The 13,539-nt window shown below is 55.7% G+C and overlaps 2 protein-coding genes and 1 pseudogene across 2 annotated transcripts; all 3 read left to right on the top strand.

Annotated features, from left to right (window-relative positions):
- The first annotated feature begins 2,359 nt into the window (after nucleotides 1–2,359).
- Nucleotides 2,360–2,693, top strand: LOC126652356 (feather keratin 4-like; annotated as a pseudogene).
- Nucleotides 2,694–6,659: 3,966 nt separating this feature from the next.
- LOC126652360 (feather keratin 4-like) lies at nucleotides 6,660–6,992 on the top strand. The gene has a single exon (XM_050339102.1). It carries the CDS (start codon nucleotides 6,660–6,662, stop codon nucleotides 6,990–6,992), a length of 333 nt encoding a protein of 110 aa, XP_050195059.1.
- A 3,787-nt stretch (nucleotides 6,993–10,779) lies between these two features.
- Nucleotides 10,780–11,112, top strand: LOC126652359 (feather keratin 4-like). Its single transcript, XM_050339101.1, has one exon. It carries the CDS (start codon nucleotides 10,780–10,782, stop codon nucleotides 11,110–11,112), a length of 333 nt encoding a protein of 110 aa, XP_050195058.1.
- Nucleotides 11,113–13,539: the final 2,427 nt, after the last annotated feature.

Here is a 13,539-nt window from a genome sequence, read left to right as displayed (position 1 = left end):
GGGCAGTGTCTGCAGCTGCCAAGTGCCCCCACAAGCACATTCCAGGCACAACCTCCCAAACACCAACTCTCCCTTCAAAGCTGCCGCCACAAGGACACGTCTGCAAGAGGAGCACACGCACAGGGAGCCCCGGGGAAGGAAAACACACCCCACCTCACCCACTCAGCGCTCACCTTGGCTAGCAAGGAGCTCACCTGGCTCAAGCAGCACCTGCCTTGCACAAACCCACAATGGCTGGGCCTCAGCACCTCCTGGGGCTGCAAGTGCCGTGGGATGGCACTCAAGATGAGCTGCTCCACAACCTTCCCCGGCACTGAGGCCACACTGAAAGGCCTGGAGTTCCCCACATCCTCTTCCCAGTCATTCTTCTCCATCTCCAGCACTTTTTCTGACCTGCACTCAACTGGGACCTCCCTGGTCACAAACACTGCAGCTCCAGGAACCTCTGCAAGGACACCACAGAATCATCACAGAAGGCTTGTGTGGGAAGGGACCTTAAAGATCATCCAGTTCCAACCTCAGCCATGGGCAGAGGCACCTTCCACTAACCCAGGTTGCTCCAAGCCCCATCCAACCTAGGCTAGGACACTTACAGGGATCCAGGGGCAGCCACAGCTTCTCTGGGTGACCTGTGCCAGGGCCTCCCCACCCTCCCACCAAACAATTTCCTCCCACAATCCCATCTTACCCCACCCTCTCTCAGCTGCAAAACATTCCCTTGATCCTGTTCCCACCTGGCAGTCGAGCAGATCACAGAGTTCAACCCAACCTGCCCAAGCAGGGACAGCTCAACCAGGCTGGGCAGGACCATGTCCTGTCAGGGTTTCAGCCACTTGAGGCCATTTCCACCCGTCCTATCTTTGGGACCACAACAGAACCCTTGTGACCCCCTGGATGTGGAACCCAGAGCGCAGCACAAAGAAAGGCCAGTGAGAAAGACAGGCCCAGGGAGCTGGCAGGTGCTGGGGGGCAATGAACAGGATGGAAGGGGCAGCCCCTCACACCCGGCAAAACTGCACAGCCCAGAGCAGCCTGACAGGGCTGGGATGGTTTGGGGCCCCTCCTCACAACACACCCACCAACAAAGCTACAGCAGTGCCAAGGCATGAACTCACTGAGGACACCCCAATTATCCTTGGCTTTGATTATTCCTTCTAGTTTCCCTGACACAGATCTTCCATGCAAATCCTCCCAATTCCAATTCAATCTCCAAAGCTGCCACCAAGGTCAGATGGACACAGCCTCAGGGGCAGGGCATGGAATCACAGAATTCCACAAAGGAATGTCTGCACTGTGACAGAGGAGGAGAGAGGAGCCCACTGACAAAGCACCAGTAATTATAATATTTTACTCACAGGTACAGGATGTTACAATATTGGGCTATATCTTATGAAACTTCATGGCTTGAATGCGGAATAAGGGAATTGGGGTCACAGCCCAGCCTGGGCACAAAGGAGTCAAGCCCTGTTGAGGGTTTGGTTATTGCATTTCCTCAGGAGGTCAAGGAATAAAGTTTGAGGGACAAAGAACCTTGTGATGAAAATTTCAGAAATCCAAATGGACCACTGAATGGAATAAGTTAAGCCTGACCAGCCTCTGGTTTTCCAGATCCTCTGTCTTGATCCCATTCAAGATATAAAGGCAGGAGCTCTCCTTCATCCATTGGGACACACTCCCAGGAAGAATGACCTTGGCAAGCTCACAGAGAGTGGTCTCCCCAGGCCATCAAATGGCTCCCTCAGCATTCCTGGGTGCAACACAAGCACTGAGGGACATCCAGTCCCACAGAACAAGAGGACTCAGAATTCACAAAGCACCCACAAACCACAGCACACGAGGGACACCAAATCACCTCCCTCATGACATCACACCTCTCCTGGGCTCTGGGTGTTTCTTCAGCCCTCCCTGACACACCTCCAACAACCCAAGCCTCCCACAAACCAACCCCTCCAAGCTGCCGCCAGCTGACAGTGCTGGGCCAAGGCTGGGCCGCCCCTGCGGGAGCTGCATAAAAGCCGGCCCAGCGCCTCTCTCCCTCACACGCTTCTCCTGACGCCTTCTCCTGCCTTCTGTGCCGCCAACCAGGTGAGCCTGCAGCCCCTGACAACCCCCCCTGCTCCTGCCACACCGCCCCCCTGGCCCCTCTCTCCCAGCACGCTCTGCCCCAGCCTCAGCAGCCCTCACGCCTCCCCACAGCCCCACAGCAGCCTCCCCACTGCCTCGCCCTCCTGCAACACCGCCCCTCGCACCCCCACGGCCCTGCGCTGCCTCAGCCCTCTCTGCTCTGCTCTGCTCTGCTCTTCCCTTCCTTCCTTCTCTTCTCTTCCCTGCCCTCACAGGGCCCCTCCACACCACACCCATGGCCTGCTACGACCTCTGCCGCCCCTGCGCACTCCACCCCGCTGGCCAACAGCTGCAACCAGCCCTGTGTCACCCAGTGCCAGGACTCCACCGTCCTCATCCAGCCCTCCCCCGTGCGCGTCACCCTGCCAGGGCCCATCATGACCTCCTTCCCCCAGAGCTCCGCCGTCGGATCCAGCGCAGGGGCTGCCCTGGGCACGGAGCTCAATGCCCAGGGACAGCCCATCTCCGCCGCCTTTGGGGCCTTTGGCTACGGCCTCGGCTCTGCCCGTGCCTTTGGCTACGGCCTGGGAGGCCTGGGCTGCTACGGCACCAGGGGCTCCATCTGCTGAGGGTCCTCCACAACACCCCTCACATCACCAGCTCGGGGCTCTGCAAAAATCTGTTATAGCTAAAGGACCTCAAGACGTCATCACTCTACTTCCACTTCACACTGCATCCCTTCTTCTTGTTCTCTGCCTTTTCTCTGTTTTTTTTCAATAAAGTTCTCCTGCAGCACAGATTCATACAACTCCTTGTTTTTTTTATTTCCCATGATCTTAGATCCTCACCCACACACAATGCCAGGGATCAACGGGCTCCTGGGGAGTTGGGCAAGAGCCACAACACCTTTGTCAGCAAATACCCCCCAGCACTGACACACACACTGCACAGGCTGGGGCCCTTCCAGAACGGGGCACAAACCCAGCACCTGCTGCACCAAAGGCTTCCCCACAACAATGCTCTCCTGCACAGCCTCTGCCAAAGTCTCTCTGGGCCAGCACACACTGCACAAACTCTCTCACCCACCAGCACTCTCAAATCTGCTAACCAAACAGAGTCACAACATCACCCAGTTTGGCAGGATGGACTGCAAGTGCTTCAACTCTCCTATTCAAGCAGAGCAAGAGCAGTTTTTCCAGGACCAGGGCCAGTTCAGTGTTAGATCTCCCTGGACAGAGACTCCTCTTCCACTCTGTGACCTCCCTCACACAGAACAAGGCTTGTCTTCTCTGCCCATGGAATTCCATCTCTTTTCCCTGTTACCAGTGGCCCCTTGTCCTGCCCGTGTGCTCTGCTGACAAGAGCTGGGCTCCCTCCACTTCCTTCCCTGCCACCAGGGATTCACCCCCACTGAGGACACTGCCCTGCCCAGCCTTGGCTCCTGCCACTCCCAGCTCTCTCAGCCTCTCCTCTAGCCAAGATGCTCCAGCCCCTTCACTGCATTACTGGCCCTGCCCTGGGCTGCACTCACTGAGTCCAGGAGCTGCTTCTGCTTGGACTGTGCAGCCCAGACCTGCACACAAGGTCCCACATGGGACCACAAGAAAACTCCACAGAGAGGAAGGGCCACCTCTCTCTCCTTCATGGCAACGTTTCTGAAATCCATCTTGGGCACTGCTGTGCCATTTCATGTCAGGGATCACTGAGACCTTGTGGCCCCTTCATTCTCCACCAGCACCACAGGTCCTGCTCAGCCAAGCTGCTTTCCAGCCTCCCAAACCCCGGCATCACCTGGGGCCCAGTGCCCTTCCTGCCCGGATGCACAACTTCACATTTCCCCCTCTTGAACTTCAGGACATTCATTGAACCCTCCATCTCCCACCTCTCCAGCTCCCTCTGACTGGTGCCACAACCATCCAGTGCCTCAGTCCCTCCTCTGCACTTCACACCATCTACCAGCTTGCTGAGGGGGCAACAGTCCCACTGCCCACGGCTGAGCCTGTTGGACAGGGTTGCTCCTGTGGATCCAACCCTTGTCCTACTGCCCTGCACACTTGACTCCTTCTGCACTTGGGCTCACTGATCACAGGGCTCTGTCCCAGCCCTTCACACACTCAGCACTCCACCTCTCTGTCCACTTGCACCACCTGCACATTCCTGCCTACTCCAGGATCACGCACTGGGAGACAGAGCCAAAGCCTTGACTGAAAGGTTGGGGAAACACCAGCCATGGCTCTCCCACCAGCCAAGATTTTCCTCTCTCAAGATAACACAGAGCTCTCAAATACAGGATTTCCCCTCCCAAAATCAATGCTAACCTCTCACCATCACCTTCTGCTCCTCCTTGGCCTTGGCACTGCTTTCCAGGAGAAAAAACTCATCCCATCCTCACCCACAGGAATAAAGACCCTGCTAAGCTGGGAGCAAGGTGGGGAGGGAGCAACTGCGCTGGAAGGGGCAGGTCCTCCTGGCCAGCAGAGCTGCACAGCCCAGAGCAGCCTGACAGGGCTCCGAGGGAATGGGGACCCTCCTCACAACACCCCCCAATCCACAGCACACGAGGGACACGGGGGGACCTCACTGATCACACCCCACCTCTCCAAAGCTTTGCTCACATCTCCAGCCCTCCCTGACACGCCCCATCAACTCCAGCCTTTGGCCTCCAATACTCACAGTGAAAAGCTGCTGCCAAGGTCAGAGGGACACGGCCTCAAGGGCAGGACATGGAATCCCAGAATTCCACATAGGAATACCTTTCTTATGAGACAAGAGGAGACAGGAGCTTGCCAACTGTCCACAAGGAATTATAATTTTTTACTCACTGGCCCAAAATATTACAACCTATTAGTTTTGGTACAATTTCTAAAACTTCATGGTTTGAATGTGGAAAAAGGGAATTGGGGTCACAGCCCAGCCTGGGCACAAAGGGACTGAGCCCTGTGGGGTGTTTGTTTATTCCATTCTTTCATAAGGTCAAGAAACACACCTTAAATAACAGAGCACATTATCCTGTAAACCTGAGAAATCTAAAAGGACCATACCAATGGCAAAAGTTCAGCCTGAGCAACCTCTGGATTTTCAGATCCTCTCTCTTGATCCCAATTCAAAATACAAGGGCATGAGCTCTTCTTCATCCATCAGGAAGGGCTGCCTGGCACTTTGACCTTTCCAAGGTCCTGCAGTGTCCTCCTCAGGCCATCAAATGGCTCCCTCAGCATTCCTGGGTGCAACACAAGGACTGAGGGACAGCCAGTCCCACAGAACAAGAGGGATCCCAGTCAGGCCTCATCTTCACGATGGCCCCACAAACCACAGCACACCAGGGACACGGGGGGACCTCACTGATGACACCACCAACTTCCTTTGCCTTTGTTTATTCAGCCCTCCCTGACACACACCCAACAAGCCAACCCTCCCAAAAACCAGCTCATCAAAGCTGCCACCAAGGGCAGAAGGGCACGGCCTCAAGGGCAGGACATGGAATCCCAGAATTCCACAAAGGAATGTCTGCACTGTGACAGAGGAGGAGAGAGGAGCACACTGACCCATCACCAGTAATTATAGTCTCTTGCTCACATGTACAAGATGTTACAACTTAGAGGTGATACGTCATGAAACCTCATGTTTTGAAGGTGGAATAAGGGAATTGGGGTCACAGCCCAGCCTGGGCAAAAAGGGATCGAGCCCTGTTGGGGGTTTGGTTATTGCATTTCTTCAGGAGGTCAAGAAATAAAGTTTAAATGACCAAGAACCTTGTTGTATGAAAACTTCAGAAATCCAAATGCACAATAGGAATGGAATCTGAACAGCCTGAATTCAGTCTGTGCAGCCTCAAGTTTTTCAGGTCCTCTCTCTTGCTCTCAATCAGGATTCCAGGGGATGAGCTGTCCTTCATCCCTCAGGAAGTGCTCCAAAGGACTATGACCTTTCCAAGCTGATGGAGAGTGGCCTCCCCAGGACATCAAATGGCTCCCTCAGCATTCCTGGGTGCAACACAAGCACTGAGGGACGTCCAGTCCCACAGAACAAGAGAGGATCCAATCAGTTCACAACACACCCACAAACCACAGCACACGAGGAACACCAAATCACCTCCCTTATGACATCACACTTCTCCTGGGCTCTGGGTGTTTACTTCAGCCCTCCCTGACACACCTCCAACAACCCAAGCCTCCCACAAACCAACCCCTCCAAGCTGCCGCCAGCTGACAGTGCTGGGCCAAGGCTGTGCCGCCCCTGCGGGAGCTGCATAAAAGCCGGCCCAGCGCCTCTCTCCCTCACACGCTTCTCCTGACGCCTTCTCCTGCCTTCTGTGCCGCCAACCAGGTGAGCCTGCAGCCCCTGACAACCCCCTCCTGCTCCTGCCACACCGCCCCCCTGGCCCCTCTCTCCCAGCACGCTCTGCCCCAGCCTCAGCAGCCCTCACGCCTCCCCACAGCCCCACAGCAGCCTCCCCACTGCCTCGCCCTCCTGCAACACCGCCCCTCGCACCCCCACGGCCCTGCGCTGCCTCAGCCCTCTCTCTGCTCTGCTCTGCTCTTCCCTTCCCTTCTCTTCTCTTCCCTGCCCTCACAGGGCCCCTCCACACCACACCCATGGCCTGCTACGACCTCTGCCGCCCCTGCGCACCCACCCCGCTGGCCAACAGCTGCAACCAGCCCTGTGTCACCCAGTGCCAGGACTCCACCGTCCTCATCCAGCCCTCCCCCGTGCGCGTCACCCTGCCAGGGCCCATCATGACCTCCTTCCCCCAGAGCTCCGCCGTCGGATCCAGCGCAGGGGCTGCCCTGGGCACGGAGCTCAATGCCCAGGGACAGCCCATCTCCGGCGCCTTTGGGGCCTTTGGCTACGGCCTCGGCTCTGCCCGTGCCTTTGGCTACGGCCTGGGAGGCCTGGGCTGCTACAGCACCAGGGGCTCCACCTGCTGAGGGTCCTTCCACCACAGCTCACACCACCAGCTCGAGGTTCTGTAATAATCTGATACAACAAATGGACCTCTACACGTGATCCCTCTACTTCCACCTCACACTGGATCCCTTCTACTTTTTTTCTATGTTTTCTCTCTTTTGTCTCAATAAAGTTGTCCTGCAGCACAGATTCAGACGACTTTTTGCCTTTTTTATTTCCCATGGGCTTTGATCCTCACCCTCCGCAATGCTACGGATCAATGGGCTTGTGGGGAGTTGGGCAAGAGCCACAACAACTTTCTCAGCAAATACCCCCCAGCACTGACACACACACTGCACAGGCTGGGGCCCTTCCAGAACGGGGCACAAACCCAGCACCTGCTGCACCAAAGGCTTCCCCACAACAATGCTCTCCTGCACAGCCTCGGCCAAAGTCTCTCTGGGCCAGCACACACTGCACAAACTCTCTCACCCAGCAAGATTTTTAAACCCTCCCACCAAACAGAGTCACAACATCATCCAGTTGGGAAGGAACTCTGGAGAGAAGTGCTCAACCCCCCGTTTTAGCAAGACCAGCAAAAGCAGAGTTCCCACGGCCATGGCCACTTCAGTTTTACATCTCCAGGGCCACAGATCCCACCACCATCTGTGTACACCCTCACACTGTAAATCCTTGACTTCCTTGCCAAAGGTATTCCACCTGGGTTCACTCTGGAGGGGCAGTGCAGGGGCAGGGACTGATCTCTTCTCTCTCAGGACCAGGGACAGCACTCGAGGAAATGGCTGGAGCTGAGTCCGGACAGGCTTAGGTTGGAGAGCAGGAAAAAGGTTTTCACCTTGGTGAAGGTGGTTGAAGGTGGTGACGGTGGTTGAGGACTGGAACAGGCTCCCCAGGGCAGTGGGCACAGCACCAACCCTGTCTGAGATCAAGAAGGGTTTAGAAAATGCTCTCAGACCCATGGTGGGTTTGCTGGGGTGTCCTGTGCCAGGGCTGGGAATTGGACTCAGTGATCCTCATGGGTCCATTCCAATTAATGATATTCCATGATTCTATACCCTAAATGCAAAAGATCATTGAGTCCAAACATTTCCCCAGCACAGCCAAAGCCACCACTTCACCCATGTCCCCAAGTGCCACATCCACACAGCATTTACAGCCCTCCAGGGATGGTGACTCCACCACTGCCCTGGGCAGCCTCTGCCAAGAACTGACAACCCTTCAGGCCAGGACATTTGCCCATGTTGGCAACTCAGCCTCCCCTGGGGCAACTTGAGCCATTTCCTCTCCTCCCATGGCTTGGTAGCAGGGACACAACACTGACACTGCCCTTGTTCTGAGCCCCATTCAGGCAACTCCAGAGAGCAACCAGCTCACCCCTCTCCTGCTGAAAATCCAACAGCCCCAGTCCCTGCCACTGCTCCTCACGGGGCTTGTTCTCCTCACCCTTCCCCACTTGCCCTTCCCACGTGTCCCAGCAGAGCCCAGCACTGGCAGCCCAGACTGGGACCTTGCTGGGCCCAGCTCAGACCAGCGCTATGGATGAACCAACACGAGACTGGGGGAGCACGGGAGGCCTCCCTGAATCACAGGCACTGCTTTCCCAATCCCACTGGGAAAGGCCAGGGATAGGGACAGGCTGGCAGAGATGGAACCAAGGAGGGGAGCAATGACTGCAGTGCAAGGGGCAGCTCCTCATGTCTGGTCCAGCTAAAAAGGTACAGCCCAGCCTGACAGGGCTGGGATGCTTTGGGGCCCCTCCTCACAACACCCCCCAAACCACAGCACTTGAGGGACACGGGGGGACCTCACTGATCACACCCCACCTCTCCAAAGCTTTGCTCACATCTCCAGCCCTCCCTGACACCCACCATCAACTCCAGTTTTTGGCCTCCAATACTCACAGTGAAAAGCTGCCACCAAGGCCAGAGGGACGCGGCCTCAAGGGCAGGACATGGAATCCCAGAATTCCACAAAGGAATGCCCACACCATGACAGAAGGGGAAGGAGGAGCTCACTGACCTTCCACTGGCAATTGTGGTGTTTTGCTCACAGGACCACAACACTAAAACTGACGGGTCATGTGCAGGAAACTTCACGGCTTCAATGCGGAATCAGCACAGTGACATCACAGACCAGCCTGGAAACAAAGGGATCCAGCCCAATTTGTACCTTCTTGATTGGATTTCTTGATCAGGTCAGGAAATACAGTTCACATCACAGAGTAAATGTCCTGTCAATGTGAGAAGTGACATGGAACAGAACACTGGAACAAGGCCACCCTGACCAGCTCCTGCAGTTCCACACCCATCCTCTTGCTTACTTCAAGACATGAGGGGCTGAGGCCTCTTTCCACCAGAAAGAAGCCCTTGGAGGATTGATGACCTTTCCAAACCAGTCAATAATGACCTCTACATTACATCAATGAGCTCCCCTGGCATTCCTTGGTACAGCCCAGTAATTTATTTACATCCAGGTGTACAAAAGAAGAGGGTCCACGCTCCACAACACACCCACAAATGAGAGCACAGGAGAACATGGGGTGACCTCACTGCTGACACCCAAATGCTCCAAGGCTTCCACTGCTGATTCAGCCCTGCTGGAGACGCAGATTCCACGGAACTGCTCCCAAACACCAACTGTCCCTTGAAAGCTGCCGCCAAGGGCAGATGGACACGGCCTCAAGGGCAGGACATGGAACCTCAGAATTCCACAAAGGAACATCCACAAAATGACAGAAGAGGAGAGTGGAGCCCACTGACCATGCACCAGTAATTACAGTCTTTGCTCACATGTACAGGATGTTCCAACCTATGGGTTCTATGTTATGAAACCTCATGGCTTGAATGCGGAATTAAGGAATTGGGGTCACAGCCCAGCCTGGGCACAAAGGGATCGAGCCCCGTTGGGGGTTTGGTTATTGCATTTCTTCAGGAGGTCAAGAAATAAAGTTTAAATGACCAAGAACCTTGTTCTGTGAAAACTTCAGAAATCCAAATGCACCATAGGAATGGAATGGGACCAGCCTGAATTCAGTCTGGGCAATGTCAAGTTTTCCAGGTCCTCTCTCTTCAGATCTCAGTAACAATTCCAGGGAATGAGCTCTCCTTCAAGAGTCAAGAACTACTCCAAAAGACTATGACCTTTCCAAGCTGATGGAGAGTGGCCTTCCCAGGAGACACAAAATTACTCCCTCAGCATTGCTGGGTGCAACACAAGGTCTGAGGGACATCCAGGAGAACAAAAGAGGGGCCCAATCAGTTCACAAAGCACCCACAAACAACAGCACACGAGGGCCACCAAATCACCTCCCTCATGACATCACACCTCTCCTGGGCTCTGGGTGTTTCCTCAGCCCTCCCTGACACACCTCCAACAACCCAAGCCTCCCACAAACCAAGCCCTCCAAGCTGCCGCCAGCTGACAGTGCTGGGCCAAGGCTGTGCCGCCCCTGTGGGAGCTGCATAAAAGCCGGCCCAGCGCCTCTCTCCCTCACACGCTTCTCCTGACGCCTTCTCCTGCCTTCTGTGCCGCCAACCAGGTGAGCCTGCAGCCCCTGACAACCCCCTCCTGCTCCTGCCACACCGCCCCCCTGGCCCCTCTCTCCCAGCACACTCTGCCCCAGCCTCAGCAGCCCTCACGCCTCCCCACAGCCCCACAGCAGCCTCCCCACTGCCTCGCCCTCCTGCAACACCGCCCCTCGCACCCCCACGGCCCTGCGCTGCCTCAGCCCCCTCTCTGCTCTGCTCTGCTCTTCCCTTCTCTTCTCTTCTCTTCCCTGCCCTCACAGGGCCCCTCCACACCACACCCATGGCCTGCTACGACCTCTGCCGCCCCTGCGCACCCACCCCGCTGGCCAACAGCTGCAACCAGCCCTGTGTCACCCAGTGCCAGGACTCCACCGTCCTCATCCAGCCCTCCCCCGTGCTCGTCACCCTGCCAGGGCCCATCATGACCTCCTTCCCCCAGAGCTCCGCCGTCGGATCCAGCGCAGGGGCTGCCCTGGGCACGGAGCTCAATGCCCAGGGACAGCCCATCTCCGGCGCCTTTGGGGCCTTTGGCTACGGCCTCGGCTCTGCCCGTGCCTTTGGCTACGGCCTGGGAGGCCTGGGCTGCTACGGCACCAGGGGCTCCATCTGCTGAGGCTCCTTCCACCACAGCTCACACCACCAGCTCGGGGCTCTGCAAAACCTGATACAACCAAATGACCTCAACACATGATCGCTCTACTTGCACCTCACACCGGATCCCTTCCATTGTGTCTCCTGTCTTTTCCCTCTTTTGTCTCAATAAAGTTCTTCTGCATCAAACCCTGACATGACTCTTCTACTTTTTAATTCCAATTGCTCTCTCATCCTCATCCAACACAATGCTGGGGATCAAGAGGCCACTGGGGAGTTGGAAAGGGCCATAACACCCTTCTTAGCAAATCCGTCACCAGCTCTAACACACACGGGCAATGGAAGGGGGATGGAGGGGACCTTCCAGAACATGGGACAATCCCATCACTTGCTACAGCAAGGGCCTTGACACCACAGTGCTCTCCTGCACACACCTCTGCCAAAGTCTCTCTGGGCCAGCTCCAACTCTCTAACCCAGCAGGACTCTCAAACCCTCCAAGCAGTCACAAAATGGTTCCATTTGGCAGGAGCTCTGCAGTTCACGTGTTTCAACTCTCCTGTTCAAGCAAAACCAGCAAGAGCAGATTCTCCAGGACGATGGACAGTTCAGTGTTAGATCTCCCTGGACAGAGACTCCTCTTCCACTCTGGGACCTCCCTCATACAGAACAAGGTTTGTCTTCTCTGCCCATGGAATTCCATCTCTTTTCCCTGTTACCAGTGGCCCTTGTCCTGCCCATGTGCTCTGCTGACAAGAGCTGGGCTCCCTCCACTTCCTTCCCTGCCACCAGGGATTCACCCCCACTGAGGACACTGCCCTGCCCAGCCTTGGCTCCTGCCACTCCCAGCTCTCTCAGCCTCTCCTCTAGCCAAGATGCTCCAGCCCCTTCACTCCATTGCTGGCCCTGCCCTGGGCTGCACTCACTGAGTCCAGGAGCTGCTTCTGCTTGGACTGTGCAGCCCAGACCTGCACACGAGGTCCCACATGGGACCACAAGAAAACTCCACTCAGAGGAAGGGCCACCTCTCTCTCCTTCATGGCAACGTTTCTGAAATCCATCTTGGGCACTGCTGGGCCATTTCAAGTCAGGGATCACTGAGACCTTGTGGCCCCTTCATTCTCCACCAGCACCACAGGTCCTGCTCAGCCAAGCTGCTTTCCAGCCTCCCAAACCCCAGCATCACCTGGGGCCCAGTGCCCTTCCTGCCCGGAAGCACAACTTCACATTTCCTCCTCTGAAACTTCAGGACATTCCTTGACCCCTCCATCTCCCACCTCTCCAGGTCCCTCTGACTGGTGCCACAACCATCCAGTGCCTCAGTCCCTCCTCTGCACTTTACACCATCTGCCAGCTTGCTGAGGGGGCAACAGTCCCCCTGCCCACGGCTGAGCCTGTTGGACAGGGTTGCTCCCGTGGATCCAACCCTTGTCCTACTGCCCTGCACACTTGACTCCTTCTGCACTTGGGCTCACTGATCACAGGGCTCTGTCCCAGCCCTTCACACACTCAGCACTCCACCTCTCTGTCCACTTGCACCACCTACACATTCCTGCCTACTCCAGGATCACGCACTGGGAGACAGTGCCAAAGCCTTGACTGAAAGGTTGGGGAAACACCAGCCATGGCTCTCCCACCAGCCAAGATTTTCCTCTCTCTCGGGATAACACAGAGCTCTCAAATACAGGATTTCCCCTCCCAAAATCAATGCTAACCTCTCACCATCACCTTTGGCTTCTCCTTGGTCTTGGCACTTTTTTCCAGGAGAAAAAACTCATCCCATCCTCACCCACAGGAACAAAGACCCTGCTAAGCTGGGAGCAAGGTGGGGAGGGAGCAACTGCGCTGGAAGGGGCAGCTCCTCCTGGCCAGCAGAGCTGCACAGCCCAGAGCAGCCTGACAGGGCTCCGAGAGAATGGGGACCCTCCTCACAACACCCCCCAATCCACAGCACATGAGGGACACGGGGGGACCTCACTGATCACACCCCACCTCTCCAAAGCTTTGATCACATCTCCAGCCCTCCCTGACATGCCCCATCAACTCCAGCCTTTGGTCTCCAATACTCCCAGTGAAAAGCTGCTGCCAAGGTCAGATGGACACGGCCTCAAGGGCAGGACATGGAATCCCAGAATTCCACATAGGAATACCTTTCTTATGAGACAAGAGGAGACAGGAGCTTGCCAACTGTCCACAAGGAATTATAATTTTTTACTCACTGGCCCAAAATATTGCAACCTATTAGTTTTGGTACAATTTCTAAAACTTCATGGCTTGAATGAGGAATAAGGGAATTGGGGTCACAGCCCAGGCTGGGCACAAAGGGATTGAGTCCTGTTGGGGGTTTCTTTATTCCATTTCTTCATAAGGTCAAGAAACACACCTTAAATAACAGAGCACATTATCCTGTAAACCTGAGAAATCCAAAAGGACCATACCAATGGCAAAAGT

Source organism: Myiozetetes cayanensis, unplaced genomic scaffold, assembly GCF_022539395.1.
Source record: "Myiozetetes cayanensis isolate MyiCay16 unplaced genomic scaffold, myiCay2020 scf786, whole genome shotgun sequence".
Lineage (NCBI taxonomy): Eukaryota > Metazoa > Chordata > Aves > Passeriformes > Tyrannidae > Myiozetetes > Myiozetetes cayanensis.
Note: the sequence above shows the minus strand (reverse complement) of the source record. Positions and strands in the feature narration are given on the sequence as shown.

Bases quoted from the DNA above. Each gene is read 5' to 3' on its own strand.
- LOC126652360 (XM_050339102.1), top strand. From the start codon at position 6,660: ATGGCCTGCTACGACCTCTGCCGCCCCTGCGCACCCACCCCGCTGGCC.
- LOC126652359 (XM_050339101.1), top strand. From the start codon at position 10,780: ATGGCCTGCTACGACCTCTGCCGCCCCTGCGCACCCACCCCGCTGGCC.